This window comes from Cheilinus undulatus, linkage group 5 (assembly GCF_018320785.1).
Source record: "Cheilinus undulatus linkage group 5, ASM1832078v1, whole genome shotgun sequence".
Classification (NCBI taxonomy): Eukaryota; Metazoa; Chordata; class Actinopteri; order Labriformes; family Labridae; genus Cheilinus; species Cheilinus undulatus.
In genome coordinates this window covers 53,524,945-53,540,710 of record NC_054869.1, presented here as the reverse complement: position 1 = coordinate 53,540,710, position 15,766 = coordinate 53,524,945, and the positions used below count along the sequence as shown (strand labels likewise).

Below are 15,766 nucleotides of genomic sequence, written 5' to 3'. Positions count from 1 at the left end.
GAAAGTGGGGAAGGGCATGCTGGGAGATATTTTGAAGATGTATTTTTTTATGATTTTATTTAGTGGACAGAGTCAGACACAGGGATGAGAGAGAGGGAGAGAGACATGCAGGAGAGGAGCCACAGGCCGGGTTTGAGCCCCGGTTGCTGGCATAAATAGGGTGCATCCATCTTTCACCCCTAAATATTCTTTTACCATAATTACAATAATATGATCAAATTATTTTTGTTGCATCATACAAACATTAACTAGCATCTCAGTTATACATGATCAGGATATTAAAGCTTTCTTTGCATTTTTTTTTTAATCTTGGGGAGATGTTTGAGGCTGAGAATGTTTGGTGTTTCTGCAAACTAGGAAAATGAGAGTTTCACCAAAACAAACAGACTCCTGTCTGCCTGATCACAGACGCAATTCTTTTGTGAATTACTATGAGGTGACCTTTAAATAAACCTTCAGATGACCCTATTCAATATGCTCACATGATACTAATCTCTAACCTGACACGCCAAATGGATTGGTTTCACACATCCATCTGGGAAAGCTTCAATAGAAAATGTTTGGGAAAAGGCAGAGGCTTTGAAAAAAACTCGGAGTGTGATTGGATGAATGTTCTGTCTGTCACATCTCTACAGGCCGATCGGAGCAACAAAACATGTGACGTAGCTGCTATCGAGCTGCAATGCGCAGCTACTGAGGAACAACGCAAAAAATGGTGACTATAGACATGTCAGTACTCGACTTTTGTGTTTTTTTTAAAAGAAAACAACTCACTGCTGTTCTTTGTTCTTCTTTTAACAAAGAAATGTCGTCAAGTTCTGATAAAACTGGCGCTTTAGCAGCATCCACGCTAATCTCTTCGCCATAATTCCACATGCCTCTTCCTGCTGCTTGTTTACGTCACGACTCTGCCACGCCCAAAAGTACTGCCCCTCGTCGCTGATTGGTCCTGTCACTTTCAAACTGGACCCAAACGATTCAGATGGGGGCTTAACAAGATGGATTCACCAGTGAGGAACAAGGAAACAGGCGTGTCCATCTGCTTTACAAGGTTAGCAAATCTCTGCTAAAAGTGCAAAAAAAAAAAAAAAATCTGCCTTAACTGGTGCAAAATACATATCCGACAGAAAATATAAACTAAACTGTTAGAAAATATATGGCAATATAAAAATGCAGTGTTTAACCAAACTGAGTATTACACAGACATATAACTCATATGACAGGGAATAAAAATGTCTCCATCAAGAGAGGGCGCTACAGACGAGGCTGGATCCCTAAAGAGGAGAGACTGAGCACCCACTGCAGCCAACAGGAGGAGGAAACAGAGCTTCACTTTCTAACCACCAGCTCTGTATAGGAGGACATCAGAGACAAGTTCTTTACCCTTTTCTCCAGCAAACAAAAACAGTTCAGCAGAACAGAAGCTTCCAGATCTGCTGGCTCAGGTGTGCAAACGTTGCAGCACATTAGTGAGCAGTTGTAACCAAAGGAGAACCTCAGTCACCACCATGAAACACACTGTCTGTACATAAAAATAGAATTACTACATTTTTAACAATAATTTTAAATCTAAAACCAGATTTTTGATACTAATTATATTTTTTTTTTCTGTTATAATTCTTATTATATCCTCCTGAGACCCTGTGTGCACATATGAGGACAATGAAATTTTTTGGCTTTCCTACAACATAGTTATAAATTCTGTTATTGGATTTTTATTAATGATAGAACAGAATTTCAATAAAAGTTTTAGTCATTTGATTGGAATGTCTCGAGAGTTTCGGGAATTTCATTGGAAATTTAGGAGGGGAATTCCCTTCAAAATTTTTCATGAAATTTCATGAAATTTTAGAGGATTTGTTTGGATGTTTGGACTATGTTTGGGGGAAATTTTCCATGGATTTAGGGTGGAATTTATTTGTATTTTTTGGAGAATTTGATTAGAAACGTTGAGTGATATTTGGTTTGAAATTTAGGGGAATTTGCCTGATGTATTTTTAGGGATTAAATGAATTTTTGTTGAAAATTTCATGTTTATCCTAAGGCTTTTTTCCTGAAACATTACCTAAAACGTGTGGGGAATATTCGAGGACATTTTGGGGTATTTTTAAAGGAATCTTTGGAGTTTTACAGGGAGCTTGTGTTTTTTTTTTGTTTTGTTTTGTTTTGTTTTGGGAATTTGAGTAGGGAATTTCCTTCAAAATGTTCCTGAATTTTCATGGAATTTTGGGGACTTTGACTGTTTTAGGGCTTTTTTTTCCTAGAAAGTGTCGATGGAATTTAGGTGCAATTTATGTGTAAATTTTAGGGAATTTGATCAGAGAATTTCAGTGAAATTTGCATTGAAATTCAGGGTAATTTGCTTGAAAGTTGGCAGGAATTTTCATGAAATTTTTGTAATTTTACATGAATTTCTGGTAATGTCTTGAAAAAATGTATTCATATGATATTTTGGTCAAAACTACATCCTGTTTAAAGACAGTACTTTGGTTTATTTGTTCTTCTCAGGTCCTGCTGATCTTAAATAAGTGAGAAAAACTTCTCATGCATTGCAAATGAAAGCTCAGGTCTCAGGAGGATATATTTATACTCTGCTTAGATGACAACTGTCCTCCATGCTAATAAAGCCTGTTGAACTGAATACTCAGGGAATAGCAATAATCTGATATGAAATGTTTGCATGCATCTTTGTAATGCTTTACTGGGAAAAAAAAACTTGTTGACATGACTCTGTCAGCTGTTGGAATTCTCTCCAACAGGTCAGTTTAGAAAACAGCCGAACCACTGCTGTTTCTCCAATCCTTTCCTCTTTTCAAAGGGGGTTAAAGGGTTAATCTTTCTTTGGCCCGTTTCAAAACACATGTTTCAAAATGTTTCTGTTATTAAAATGATATGAGCTTTTGTTTTTGTGGGGCGGGATAACTGGCCTGGGACAATAATTTCTGTGTGTAGAGTCAAGCTCAGACTGGAGCCAGGCAGTGGGATAGTGCTAACACTGCAGATGCAATGTGCACACACTGATTTTCATGATCATAATTCAACCTTTATTTAACCAGGTGATTATTGTTGAAATCAAGAGAACTACATTTTAGACATTTTTGCTGATTTATGAAAAATAAAGAAACTGAAATATCAGGTTGACATCAGTATTCAGACCCTTCCAGTTTTAGCTGAAGCTCTTTGGCAGTGGTTTCAGCCTCCAGTCTTTTCTAATATGACTCAACAGCCTCTGCACACCTGGACTGGGGGATTTTCTCCCGTCCCCTTTTGCAAATCCTCAAGCTCAGTCAGGTTGGATGGAGACCGTTGATGGACAGACATTTTCAGGTCTTTCCAGAGATGCTGGATAGAGTTCAGGTCAGGGTTCTGGCTGGGTCCCTCTTGGTCAGCGGTTCTCAAACGGTCTGGCAAGGCACACTAGTGTGTCTTAAGGCTAGTCTAGGTGCCGTGGGAATTTGTACCATACATTATTATTACAACTTGATGGCAAGTCCTGTAACCAGACCTGCTCACAGATCTGGACCCATGAAAACCCCCAGAGTGGGACCTCCCCAGTTGTGATTTATTGATGATACCAGTGCATGAGTGTTGATCAGTAGCATTGGTGCTAGCATCCTGGCTAACTGTTACCTCATTAAGAGCTAAAAAGCATGGCAGGCTATTATTGGGTTGAAATAGGTGTTGAAATTATTTATTTGCACTACTTTTAACCAAGTTAACCATTTTTCCTACCTATTTTTGCCACTACTTTTGACAACTTAAACAATTTTGCTGCTTTTTTTGCATTTTTGCCACTTAATTATACTACTTCTGACAGATTTCTGCCACTTTTTTGAGACTTTTTGCCACATTTAACCCATTTTTGCTAACGTTTTGCCACATTTAACTCATTTTTACCACCTTTTAGTAACTTCAACCCCCTTTATGCTACTTTCCTGCCACTTGTGATCTATTTTGCCACCTTTTTGCCAATTTGTGCCCACTTTTGCCTTTGTTTGACCACTTTATGGCGTTCTTTTATCATTTTTAACGCAGTCTTACCACCTTTTTACAACAGTTTACCCTTTTAGACCACTTGTAACCCATTTCTGCCACTATTTTGACACTTTAAACAAGTTTTTGCCAATTTTAACCCATTGTTGGTCCACTTTTTTTTAACCAATTTTCACCCATTTCTGACTTTGTTTTGCCACTTTTTGCCCAATTTTGCCTTGTTTTTTCATAAATTTTAACCAATTTTTACCACCTTTTGCCCACTTTTGCCATCTCCGTGACCCCCAGTTGGCTGGGCCCCAGAAAGCTCCCCCCTTTATCCCTCCTCACAGGCCACCTCGACTGTAACATTATTTAAAAAGTCTCTTTTGTATCGGTTTAAATATGGTGTGCTTTGAGATTCTGGCTTAACCTTAGGCGTGCCTTGGGTGAGAAAAGTATGAAAACCACTGGCCTGAGGGATGCATAGTGACAGTCTTCATCAGTATGCGTTGCCTTGCTGTGAGGTTGACTCTCTGCTTTGTTACTGGAAGAGGAAACCCACCTAACCACAGATCTTCTAGAGTTACTGCAGCTCTGTGTAACTATAAAACACTTCAAGTGTAGTTTTAACTACATGTAGTGTTGACTAATACAGACAGTTTTAAAGTGTTAAATTCAACTCTGAATAAGTTTAACTAAACCTTTCAGTTTTGCTGAGTGTCTGACTTTATTATAGAGGTGGGACTTTACCTGAACCCCCCGGTTTGAGATCTATTCTCTTGTTGATCATGTCAGTAAGGAAAGATCAAATTTTACTGTTGACTCCTCAGAACTCAGTACTTTAAACTGGTTACTTTAAAGTCGTGTACTTTTCCACCTCTGTCTTTATATGAGCCTATTTTCTGTCATTTTCCAGTATTTTTTTCTAAACCTCTTCATAACGGGTTGTTCTATCTTTGACCATCTCACTGAGCCTTGGTTGTAAAAGAGTGGGCTCTAGATTTCTTCCAGACAAGGTTTGAAAGAATATTCCTCCAGTAAAAATCAATAATAGTCCCAGAAAGCACATCCAGCGTGGCTGTTACTGCCACTAAACCAGTGATACTCAATGTGTGGCTCTTTTATGTCTTCATTTTAAAGATTATTCCCCCAGAAAACCTTAAAAAAGGAAACTTTTTGCCACTTTTTATCCATTTAAATTACCTTTAGCCATTAAATATCACCTTTTTTCCTACTTTTTTACCCATTTTGACAATTTTTTTGTAAATTTTTACCAATTTTTTGCCACTTTTATGCCATGTTTGCCCCTTTCACCATTTTTTTGTTGCCATTTTTCACCCATGTAAGCTTCCTGTTGCCATTAAATACCACTTGTTTCCTATTTTTGCCAATTTTTGCCACTCTTGACTGCTTGCCCATTTGAGTCACTTTTCACTCTTTTATTGCCAATTTTGGACCATTTTATGTCACCTGTAATCCATTTTTTGTCACTTCTTACTTATTCTTTGCAACTTTCTGACCCCTTTTCCACTTTTTGTCCCCATTCTCACCCCTTTTCACCAATTTAAGCTACCTTTTGCCATTAAATGTCACTTTTATCCCTACCTTTTTACCCATTTTGACATTTTTTTGCAACTTTTTAGCCATTTTTGCCACTATATCCCATTTTTGTTGCCATTTTTCATCCATTTAAGCTTCCTTTTGCCTTAAATACCACTTTTCCCCCACTTTTTAACCAAATTTAAACATTTTTTTTGCAAATTTTTACCCATTTTTGCCCCTTTTCACCATTTTTCCTCCCATTTAAGCTACCTTGTGTCATTTGTTACCACTTTTTTCCTACCTTTTTACCCATTTTGACATTTTTTTGCAACCTTTTACCCATTTTTGCCCCTTTTCACCATTTGTGTTGCCATTTTTCATCCATTTAAGCTAGCTTTTGCCTTAAATACCACTTTTTTCCTACCTTTTTACCCATTTTGACATTTTTTTGCAACTTTTTACCCATTTTTGCCCCTTTTAATCATTTTTTCTCCCATGTAAGCTACCTATTGTAATTTGTTACCACTTTTTCTACAGTTTTTGCCCATTTCAGCCTTTTATCTCATTTTTTGCCCCTTTTCACCATTTTTGTTGCCATCTTTCACCCATGTAAACTACCTGTTGCCATTAAATACCACTTGTTTCCTCTTTTTTTTTTTACCCATTTTTGCACCTTCTTTTTGCCACTATATCCCATTTTTGCCCCTTGTCGTCACTCTTCACTCATTTTAGCTACCTTTTGCTACTAAATACCACTTGTTTCCTATTTTTTGCCCATTTTTCCACTCTTGACTGCTATTGCCCATTTGAGTCACTTTTCACTCATTTTTTGCCACATTTGGACCATTTTATGTCACCTGTAACCCATTTTTGTCACTTCTCACCTATTTTTTGCTACTTTCTGACCTCTTTACCACGTTTCGTCCCCATTCTTTGTTGCTCTTTGACCATTTTAGCCACCTTTAACTTACTGTTATTGTACTTCAAGCTGTTTTTGCCTTACTTCTTAGACTGTGGCTCTTGCAGAGGTATTTTTCAACACCTTGGCTCTTGGGTTTAGCAGGGTTGAGTACCGATCTAAACTGTGATGTGTTCAGGAGCGTCTGTTTCGCCTCTGCGCCGTTCTACGTGTGATGCGTTCAGGAGCGTGGTTAATCAGAGTTGCTGTGATCCATCTGACCGCAGCAGCGGCAGCGGCAGCAGCGTCTTAGTGAAAGCGGAGATTCCTACTCAGCCAGCAGCAGCATCCATTTCAGCATCAGCGCTACGGAGGACAAAATCAGCACATCTCCTCCCGGGGCTGACCACTCCTCAGCGGGGATGTCTTCGTCGAGCAGCGTCGAGGATCGGAGCTGGGATGGTGGAGAAAACACTCACTGTCCGTTTTTTCGAGCCTGACTGGAAGGCAGCAGGGCGGCGATGGATGAAGGCACGAGCAGACAAATAAAATAGTGATTATCGCTGGATTCAGCCGCTAACGCTAGCAGGCTAACAGCTAGCTGTCCGTGGGTTGTTTTTTTTCCTCTCTCCTCCCCGTTCAACCACCGTGGTGCTGTCCTCCATCATCCACACTCCTTCATGGTTTTTAACGCTGAAGTGGAGACATGCTGGACTCACTGAGGACATTTCTCTCAAGGATAAAAAGCATCGTCTGCTAGCCTCCCCGTTAACGCCAGTTAGCTAACCTTGGATCTTTGATTGGCCGTTATTTTTCAGCCTTCCTGGAGCAGAGGATGCTGAGAGGGTGCTAACGGTGAACCTGAACTCGCATGGACTCTCACTCCATGAAGGTCATGATACTGAGAGAATGATCATGCTGGAAAAACAGGTAGGATCAAAATGAAGGTGCACACAGTCCGTATTTAAATGCACACCTGGGCTCATTTGCATATCGGTGTATAATTAGGCGTTAATGAGGCCTCTGCTGATGCTGGTGTCTGATGGTGGAGACATGCTGGAAGGTGGACTGCTGTATTTTTCCAGGTGATTGGTACCTTTTCAGAGTGTCCATCCTGCTGTAAATGATAACCTTCCTCCGTCTCTCTCTCTCTGCCTCTGAGGACGTGCAGGCATTTACAGAGGAGATCTCTAGGGTTGTCCTGATGGCAGATTTTTAACTCCAGCTGAAGGAAGAAACTGGAAATATCTGATATGGGGATGTCTTTTCTGTCTGAAAGATTCAGAAGGTTGTTGAGAAGAAATGCAGTGCACTTATAAATGTTCCTGAATCCGGGCAATAGTGATCAAATCTCACCATCACACTAGAATTATTTTGAACTTAACGCCTGTTTTTCATACACCATACATCACATGAGGGAAAAACAGGGATGCATGATTTCACCAGCGTGATATCAGAATCAGCAGATATGTTAATTTCTGCCAACCCGTATAAAAATCTGCCTTCATCAGCTCTGAATGTTGGCAATAACAAACAAATACCTTACTGGAGTTTTACCAGTTTGATTATTGTCAAATTTTCAGTTGAGTGTTTGAAGGTGATGCTGCACGGTGGTGCAGTGGTTAGTGAGCCTCACAGTAAGAAGGTTCCTGGTTCGAATCCTGACCAGGACCTCCCTGTGTGGAGTTTGCATGTTCTCCCAGTGCATGCGTGGTTTCTCTCCAGGTACTCCTGCTTCCTCCCACGTGCTCATTACTCTAAACCGGCCGTAGGTGTGAGTGTGAGCGTGCCTGGTTGTTTGGCTCTGTATATCAGCCCCTGACTGGCGACCAGCCCAGGGTGTACCCCGCCTCTATTCCGCTGACAGCTGTGATAGGCTCCAGCCCCCATGACCTCGACCTGGATAAGCATTTTAAGGCCCGTACATGATGACCACCGCCAAGGAGGTCATGTGATTGGGTGGGTTTGTTAGTTTGTTAGCAACATAACTCAAAAAGTTGTGGATGGATTTTGATTAAATTTTCAGGAAATGTCAGAAATGGCATAAGGAAGAACTGATGAGATTTTGGGAGTGATCCGGATCGCCGTCTGGATCCAGGAATTTTTTAAAGGATTCTTTACTATTGGGAGATAGGGCTGATGGTGGCGGTCTGCGCTCTCCGGGTGCTTTTCTAGTTTTTTGTTCTTAAATGAGGGCCGATGTACAGACTAAATATTTTCTGAAATGTTCAGATTTACTGGTACAGATTTCTAACTTTTCAAGTACAGTCCATGTGATGGGAACACTATACTTGCTAAAGCTTTTGCTATAGCAGTTTATTAACATGTTTATTCACCCTTTATTTGCAACAGTCAATATGCAGGAGGCTGATAGGAAGCTGGAGTTTCATGTGATTGGATGAAAACAGTGTGAGCTCATGTCAGGTGTACTACTGCAGAGTGAGAACGCGGTCCATGTTTGCAGAAAATATTTGTTCATATGAAGGATTAAGACCTTTGTGATGTGTTTAATGCAAAAGTTCATAATCGGATAAAACTGATTTGATGCCAGAACATAATTTAATTTCTCCTTGGTCTTTGAATTTACTCATTCTTGTTTGTATTGTTTTTATTTATTTTTCATTTATATTTTTTTTCTTTTCTTTTAGGCTGCCCTACCAAATTAGATCTGTAAGGTCTTCATGTTCTTTGTAGTTTTGTATGTTTTTTCTAATGCCATTTAAAACTATAATAAAAAAAAGTGGTTTGATGCCATATTCAGTATGATATTCTGAAGTTTAGTGAGCTCAGAGATTTCTTGATTTCATTGCACAAATATTGCAGGGAAGCTTGTGGACACTTAAAACTGCACAAGTATGTTTTTGTGCAGATGAGACAATAAGCAGGAGTTAGCTTTATTCACGTAGCACTGCCACCATACCACAGTTTAAACTTTGAGATGACACTGTGAAATCTGAAATCATATCAGCGCCTGTTTGATCACCTGCCAGCAGAAATACAAGTCCCAAACAGCTCATATGTGGTTATCTCTTTCTTTTTTGGTGATCAAAAATGACAGGCGCAGTGCTGCAGATTGTCTAAATGGTACAAATACGTACAGAAAAGTTGCCAACACTCGGACTGTTTTAGTTCGGTGCAGTAACAGATCAATACATTCTGATACTGTGAAAATAGTAGTTAATAATAATAACTGAAACTAACAGTTATTAGCTGGACTAGCTCTTAAAATCAAAAGAAGATTATATATTTATATTTTTATGAATGCCTCGAGCATTTCTGTCATTCTATGAAATTTTGTGTAAAATATTAAAGAAATAGTGAACAATTATGATTTAAAGATCCCATTTGGCCAGCGTTATTCTCCTAAAAGTATACAGAGCAGAAAATGAAATGAAAAAATGAATCATGATGACAGAGAAGTGTGTCATTTATTTGGCTCATTAACCCTTAGAGCTCCAGCGGCACGGATCCGTGCCGTAGGCACACCCCTTTGTAAATTTCTTGGTAACGTTTAAACCGTAAGTCACAGGCACGAACTTGTTTTTTCCTGTGAAAGCTCTGTGTTGAGCCTTTCTAAATATGCTCTTCATGCATTCGTAGCTCTAACAGAATATTTTATAGTGAGCCCAGAACTTGGCTGACTTCCTGGGGTCTCTGAAGACAGGGCTGTCGTATACAACAAGAAGCGACACAGTTTATAAAAACATTAATAACTTCTTAACCATAAGTCATAGAAACTTACTCTTTTTTTCTCTGAAAGCTGACCATTTTTTGGTTTGTTTGCTACCATCGATGTCTCCGTAGCCCTTAAGGACGCCGGTCTAGTGAGCCCGGAGCTTTGGTGACTTTTCAGGGTCTTTAAAGATTAAATCCACAGCGTTAGATCCGGTAATAAGCGTCCTTTTTTCCATTTTTAATCCATTTTCAATATTTTACTTTGACCGTTAGTCACAGAATGTTTTATTTTTCCACTGTTTTGTCCCCAAGAGATGGAGAACAAGTCTGTGCAAAGAAAATGCTTTGCCACTATTGTTTACTGTTATCAATGGAAATCTTTGAGTTTCAAATTCCCAATTGTTTTTTAATTTTGTCTTTAGAGTCTTATAACTTTTCCATAATTCAAGTGACATTACTGTAGTAGATGTCCTCTTAAAGCCCAGGTTGTGCTGAAAAAAAGGATGTATGGAGCTTGACTGTGCACCACAGCGTTGATGTTTTAGAAGCTTTTTAAAAAATAAACGTCCAGACGAGACATGATGGGGAAAAACAAAGCTGTGAGCTCTAAGGGTTAATAAATCAAATTTTTCATTTAGTTTTATTTATTTTTTATTTTAACATCTGATTGGATGAAAAAATCGCCAGTGGAACCGAAGCTGACATTTATTGAAAAGCTGGAAAAACAGAAGGATGGTGTCACTTTCTAAAAATAGACCCGCTGCTGTTTGATGCTCGGACTCTTTAGTTCCAGTGTTTTCCTCAGAAGCACGCCGGAAACCCTCAAGGAAATCTCCTCCAGTCATTGGAGCTCATAACGTCGTCTGCCCCAAGGCCAGTGGGGGGGTCGAGTGTCAGGTGGGGGTGGTTTTAAGGGGGTTACTTCCTGTGTTTTACCCCCACAGCAGCATCAGTGACTATAAACAAAAGCTGACACATCAGTGAGGGACCACAGCGGAGATTTAGGAGGATTCTGCTGCTAATGGAGCTCAGCAGGGCCAGACACCAGAAATCCGCTTCGTTTTTACCCAGTAACAGTTCTGATTTTCAGTCTAATGTCGTAACCACCAGGAGTGGGTAGAAATGTTGAGATAAAGATTTTCTAAAGGTTAACGGAAGGTTGGAGCGTAGAAATTTACTTCCAGTGTCAGAGCCGCTGAATAAGTGGACGCTGGATAAGTGGTTTAGACCAGTGGTTCTCAAATGGTGTGGCAGGGCACACAAGTGTGAATGGGCCCTCCCCAGCTGTGATTTATTGATGGTAACAGTGCATGTGTGTTAGCATTGGTGCTAGCATCCTGGCTAACAGTTCCTCATTTGGCAAGCTATTATTAAGTTGAAATTGGTGTTGAAATTATGATTTCATGCTATTTTCACCAATTTAACCAATTTTTCTACCCATTTTGCCACTAATTTTACAACTTAAACCATTAATGCTGCTTTTTTTGCAATTTTGCAAATTTTTAAAATACTTTTTACCCATTTTTGCAACTTTTTTGGAACTTTTAGCTACATTTTTGCTACCTTTTAAACTGGTTTTGCCTATTTCTGCTATTATTTGGACATTTTTTTGCCAATTTTTCCATCACTTTTAATCCTTTTTTACCACTTGTACTCTATTTTGCCACCTTCCTGCCAATTTTCACTCACTCTGCCCTTTGTTTGGTCACTTTTTTGGCCAATTTTGCCCATATTTTAATCACTTTTAACCAATTTACCATCTTATTACAACATTTTACTCAATTTGGCCACTTGTTTCCTATTTCTGCCACCTTTTTGACACTCTCAACTAGGGCTGGGCTATTAATCACAAATCAGATTAAATCACAATATGGCCTGCTGCTATATTCTAATCGCAGACAGTGCAATATTTCTTTAATCTGAAATGTGTCAGAATACCAGATACAGTTTTTTGCAGTAGATGTTTTATGCTTTACAGCAGTGTTACTCAACCAAAGAGCCAGACTGTTGAAGAATACCTTTGCAAGAGCCACAATCTAAGAGGAAACAAGTGGCAAAAACAGCATGAAGCAGCAATAAAGATAAGTTAAAAGTGGCAAAAATGGTCCAAAAGCAGCAAAAATGTGAGAAAAGGGGTGAAAATTGGGAGAAAACGTGGAAAATGGTCAGAAAGTAGCAAAAATGGTCCAAAAGTGGCAAAAAAAGGAGTGAAAAGTGACTAAAATCAGCAAAAAACAGTCACGAGTAGCAAACATGGGCAAAAAAAAAAAATAGGAAACAAGTGGTATTTAATGGCAAAAGGTAGCTTAAATGTCCAAAAAGTAGCAAAAAAATGGTGAAAAGGGAAAAAAATGGGGAAAAATGGCAAAAAGAAAAGCAAAAATTTGGGAAAAAGGAAACAAGTGATATTTAGTGTCAAAAGGTAGCTTATTTAGATGAAAAGTGGCAAAAAAGGGGCAAAAATGGGTAAAAAAGAGGAAGAAAGAAGACGCAAAAATTTGGGAAAAAATAGGAAAGAAGTGGTATTTAATGGCAAAAGGTAGCTTAAGTGGTCAAAAATGTTGATAAAGGGCAAAAAATGGATTAAAGTGGAATAAGTGGGGAAAAAGTGGCAAAAGAAGTTGCAAAATGGCCCAAAAAAAGGAAAAAGGTGGTATTTAATGGCAAAAGATAGCTGAAATGGGTGAAAAGTGGCAAAATGCTGAAAATGGCAAAAAAGCCCTTTTTTAAAGGTTTTTCTGGGGGAATAATATTTCAGATTAAGAAATAAAAGAATCACAAATAATCACAAAAGAGCCACATGTTGAGTATCACTGATCTATGCAAACAGAGTTTCTTTTGTAGATTTTTTTTTCTTACAAAAATCCTCTTTTTCTCCCTCATGTATGTGATTTTCTTATTTAAAACATGAATAACTAAAGATCATCCCCTTCAATATGGCAACTGATATCAAATTTGCCATATAAATCAAAATGGCTTTTCTTTTTTAAAGTTATTTATTCCTTGTTTTATTGATCTAATATGGCGCTCTTTTTAATAAAGAGTGATTTATTGCTTGCGTTTGTTTAACAACACATAAGATGGGGAACCTAAAAATAATCAACATTAAATCACAATATTGGGAAAAATAATCGCAATGAGATTATTTTTGCTAATCGTTCAGCCCTACTCTCAACATGTTTTTGCCTCTTTTAACCCATTTCTTGGCCCCTTATGCCAATTGTTACCCATTTTTGACTTTGTCTTGCTACTTTGTTGCCCAGTTTCCATGTTTTTTTCATCACATTTCACCAGTTTTTCCCGCCTTTTGCCAACTTTTGCCACCCCCAGTTGTCTGGGCCCCAGAAACCTCTCCCCTTTAGCCCCTCTGAGGGGCCACCTTGACTGTTATGTTATTTAAAAAGTCTATTTTGCATTGATGTGAATGTGGTGTGCCTTGGGTGAAAAAAGTTTGAAAACCACTGTTTTAGATAATGCAGTATCCAATCAGTGCTACCCAACAGTTTAGCACTTTCAGAAATTATTTCACAAGTTTTTAGAGCCAGTGAGATAAGAGAGAGAGAGAGCAATGTCTAAATTGCACAATAACGTTGCCAATGTTTGGATGAGAAGATGCAGCTGGGGAGGACTGAGGGAATCCTAAAGGTCCAAACGTCTCCAATACTTTTGTGCAATTATTTAGTCAGTGTGCCGGAGTTTGGCTGCAATTTTTTATGATAAGGAAAAAGAAACGGTCCAAAATTAGGATTATAGGAGTTCTGTTTTTGTTGCAAACAGGAATTAAAGTAAAAAATCAGAGGAGATGCTTGACCCATTCATCCATGAATCACTATCTGATCCATTTGTGTTCTGATTTAGGAGTTTCTCTCTCGCAGTCAGAGGAGATGCAGAGCAAGTGAGGTGGAAAATCTGGAGGTGTGAAAGTGTTCGTGTGTTCTCTCTCTGATAGATGGGCAGCAACATGTCCGGGGTGTAGCCTGCAACATGCCAGATGCATGCTGGGATATGCACCAGAGCAGAATCATAGGGGTGGAAAATGATTGAATGGAAAAAAGGGACAGAAGAGTTTTGATTTATTCAGGAAAATATCCTGTGAGGGCTGTTTTTCCTTTATTTTAGATTGAATACTTTAGGTTTCTGATTGGATGGTTCATGTTGAGTGTACACAGGCTATGCAAAGGGCTAGGAAATGTGCAACATTGCATTTTATCCCATGGTTTTGGTTTTGATGATCTCCTTTTCCTCCAGCTAATTTCACCGAGGTGGGCTCAGTGAAACTAAATTTACCTCTGACCTCAGAACCCACCAACTGAGCCTCACCATCAGCCTAGTGTCTTTGATTAATATGAATAAATATGATAATATATTTGGTGTATGGCGTTACAGAGCTAAAAATGTCCCTGTCTTAAACGTAAACTTTGATATTCCTCATGTAAACCAGCATTCATGTCCCCTGCAGGCTCACTGACTCATGCCATGGAGTAAACATGAAGAATGGGTGTTAAAGGTCACTCAGAGCAGGATGTGGGGCTCCCTGCAGTTTAAGGGTCTGTTTAGCCCTGCAGCTTCTGAATGCACGGCCTTGATTTACTGTAAACCCGATTTTCTTATTCTCTGCCTATCTCCTCTCCATGTAAATCCTGTTTCCTGTCTCTGCTATTCTAGATGTTTATCCTCTTTCGAAGCGTGTATTTGCTGTTTCTTTCCCAGGATTGTAGCAGCAGTAGATAACGCTGAGAGCTTTTCTGCTGCCGCTCCATTTTCTGAAAGCACTCTGTTCTTGAAGCTTGACTTCACTCCAAGCAGATCGGACTTCTTTGTCTGATGGAATGTGACAAGAATCAGACATATTTTAGTCCCGAGGGTTTTTCCTTTCTCCCCGTCTCTCTCTTTTTTTACTGGAGCATTAGTTTAATGTGTGTGCCGAGGACGAGCTTGGCCCTGAAATCTCCTGTCAGAAGCATTTTTGTGTTTGTTGGGGAGAGTATGAAAAGAGTTACAGAAAGCAGCAGCAGTGTATCACTCAGACTTTCGCTGTCTGTTGGACTTTCTCTGTCATCATCGCCGACTCTAGTTTGTCGTTTAAATCTGCTTTTAAACCCCGACCGTCCACGTTTCCAAGTGACCGGATCAGATCTGTCTCTGCGTAGACGCTGTAATCATTTGCAGGCGAGCTCGTGCTGACTGGAGGGAGCGTTTCCTTTCCAGACTCTCTGCTGGCCAGCAGAGTCTGGAAAGACTGTAGTTCTTTTTGTTGTTTCTCTAGGGCTGTCACAACACCACGATTTTAAACTTGATGTTTTTATGATTTATGCACTGATGCCACCAGCAGATGATGTGGCTTGAACAGACATCTGTTCTTAGTCTGTTCTTTAGCCATTAAAAACACTTTAATGTTTAAAAAATGAGGATAAATAAAGACAAAGACATCACCTTACATAGGTAAGTTGATTCAGACTAAAACTCCACTAATTTATCAGTATTGTTGAAAAATACCTTTGCAAGAGCCACAATCTAAATGGTGAAAAGTGGCAAATATGGCTTGAAGTAGCAATAACAATCAGTTACAGGTGGCAAAAATGGTCAAAAAGCAACAAAAATGGGTGAAAATGGGCCAAAATGGGGAGGAAAGGGGTCATAAAGTAGTAAAAATAGGTGAGAAGTAAAAAAAAATAG

General features: G+C 39.1%; 1 protein-coding gene across 1 annotated transcript in view; it reads left to right on the top strand.

Annotated features, from left to right (window-relative positions):
* Positions 1 to 6,786: 6,786 nt before the first annotated feature.
* The window catches only part of LOC121509834 (ral guanine nucleotide dissociation stimulator-like), a 91,584-nt gene continuing 82,604 nt past the window's right edge, over positions 6,787 to 15,766 (top strand). The window contains exon 1 of the mRNA XM_041787520.1: positions 6,787 to 7,345. Within this exon, the coding sequence (XP_041643454.1) occupies positions 7,325 to 7,345 (21 nt within the window). The 5' untranslated portion in view covers positions 6,787 to 7,324. The remainder of the gene's footprint in view (positions 7,346 to 15,766) is intronic.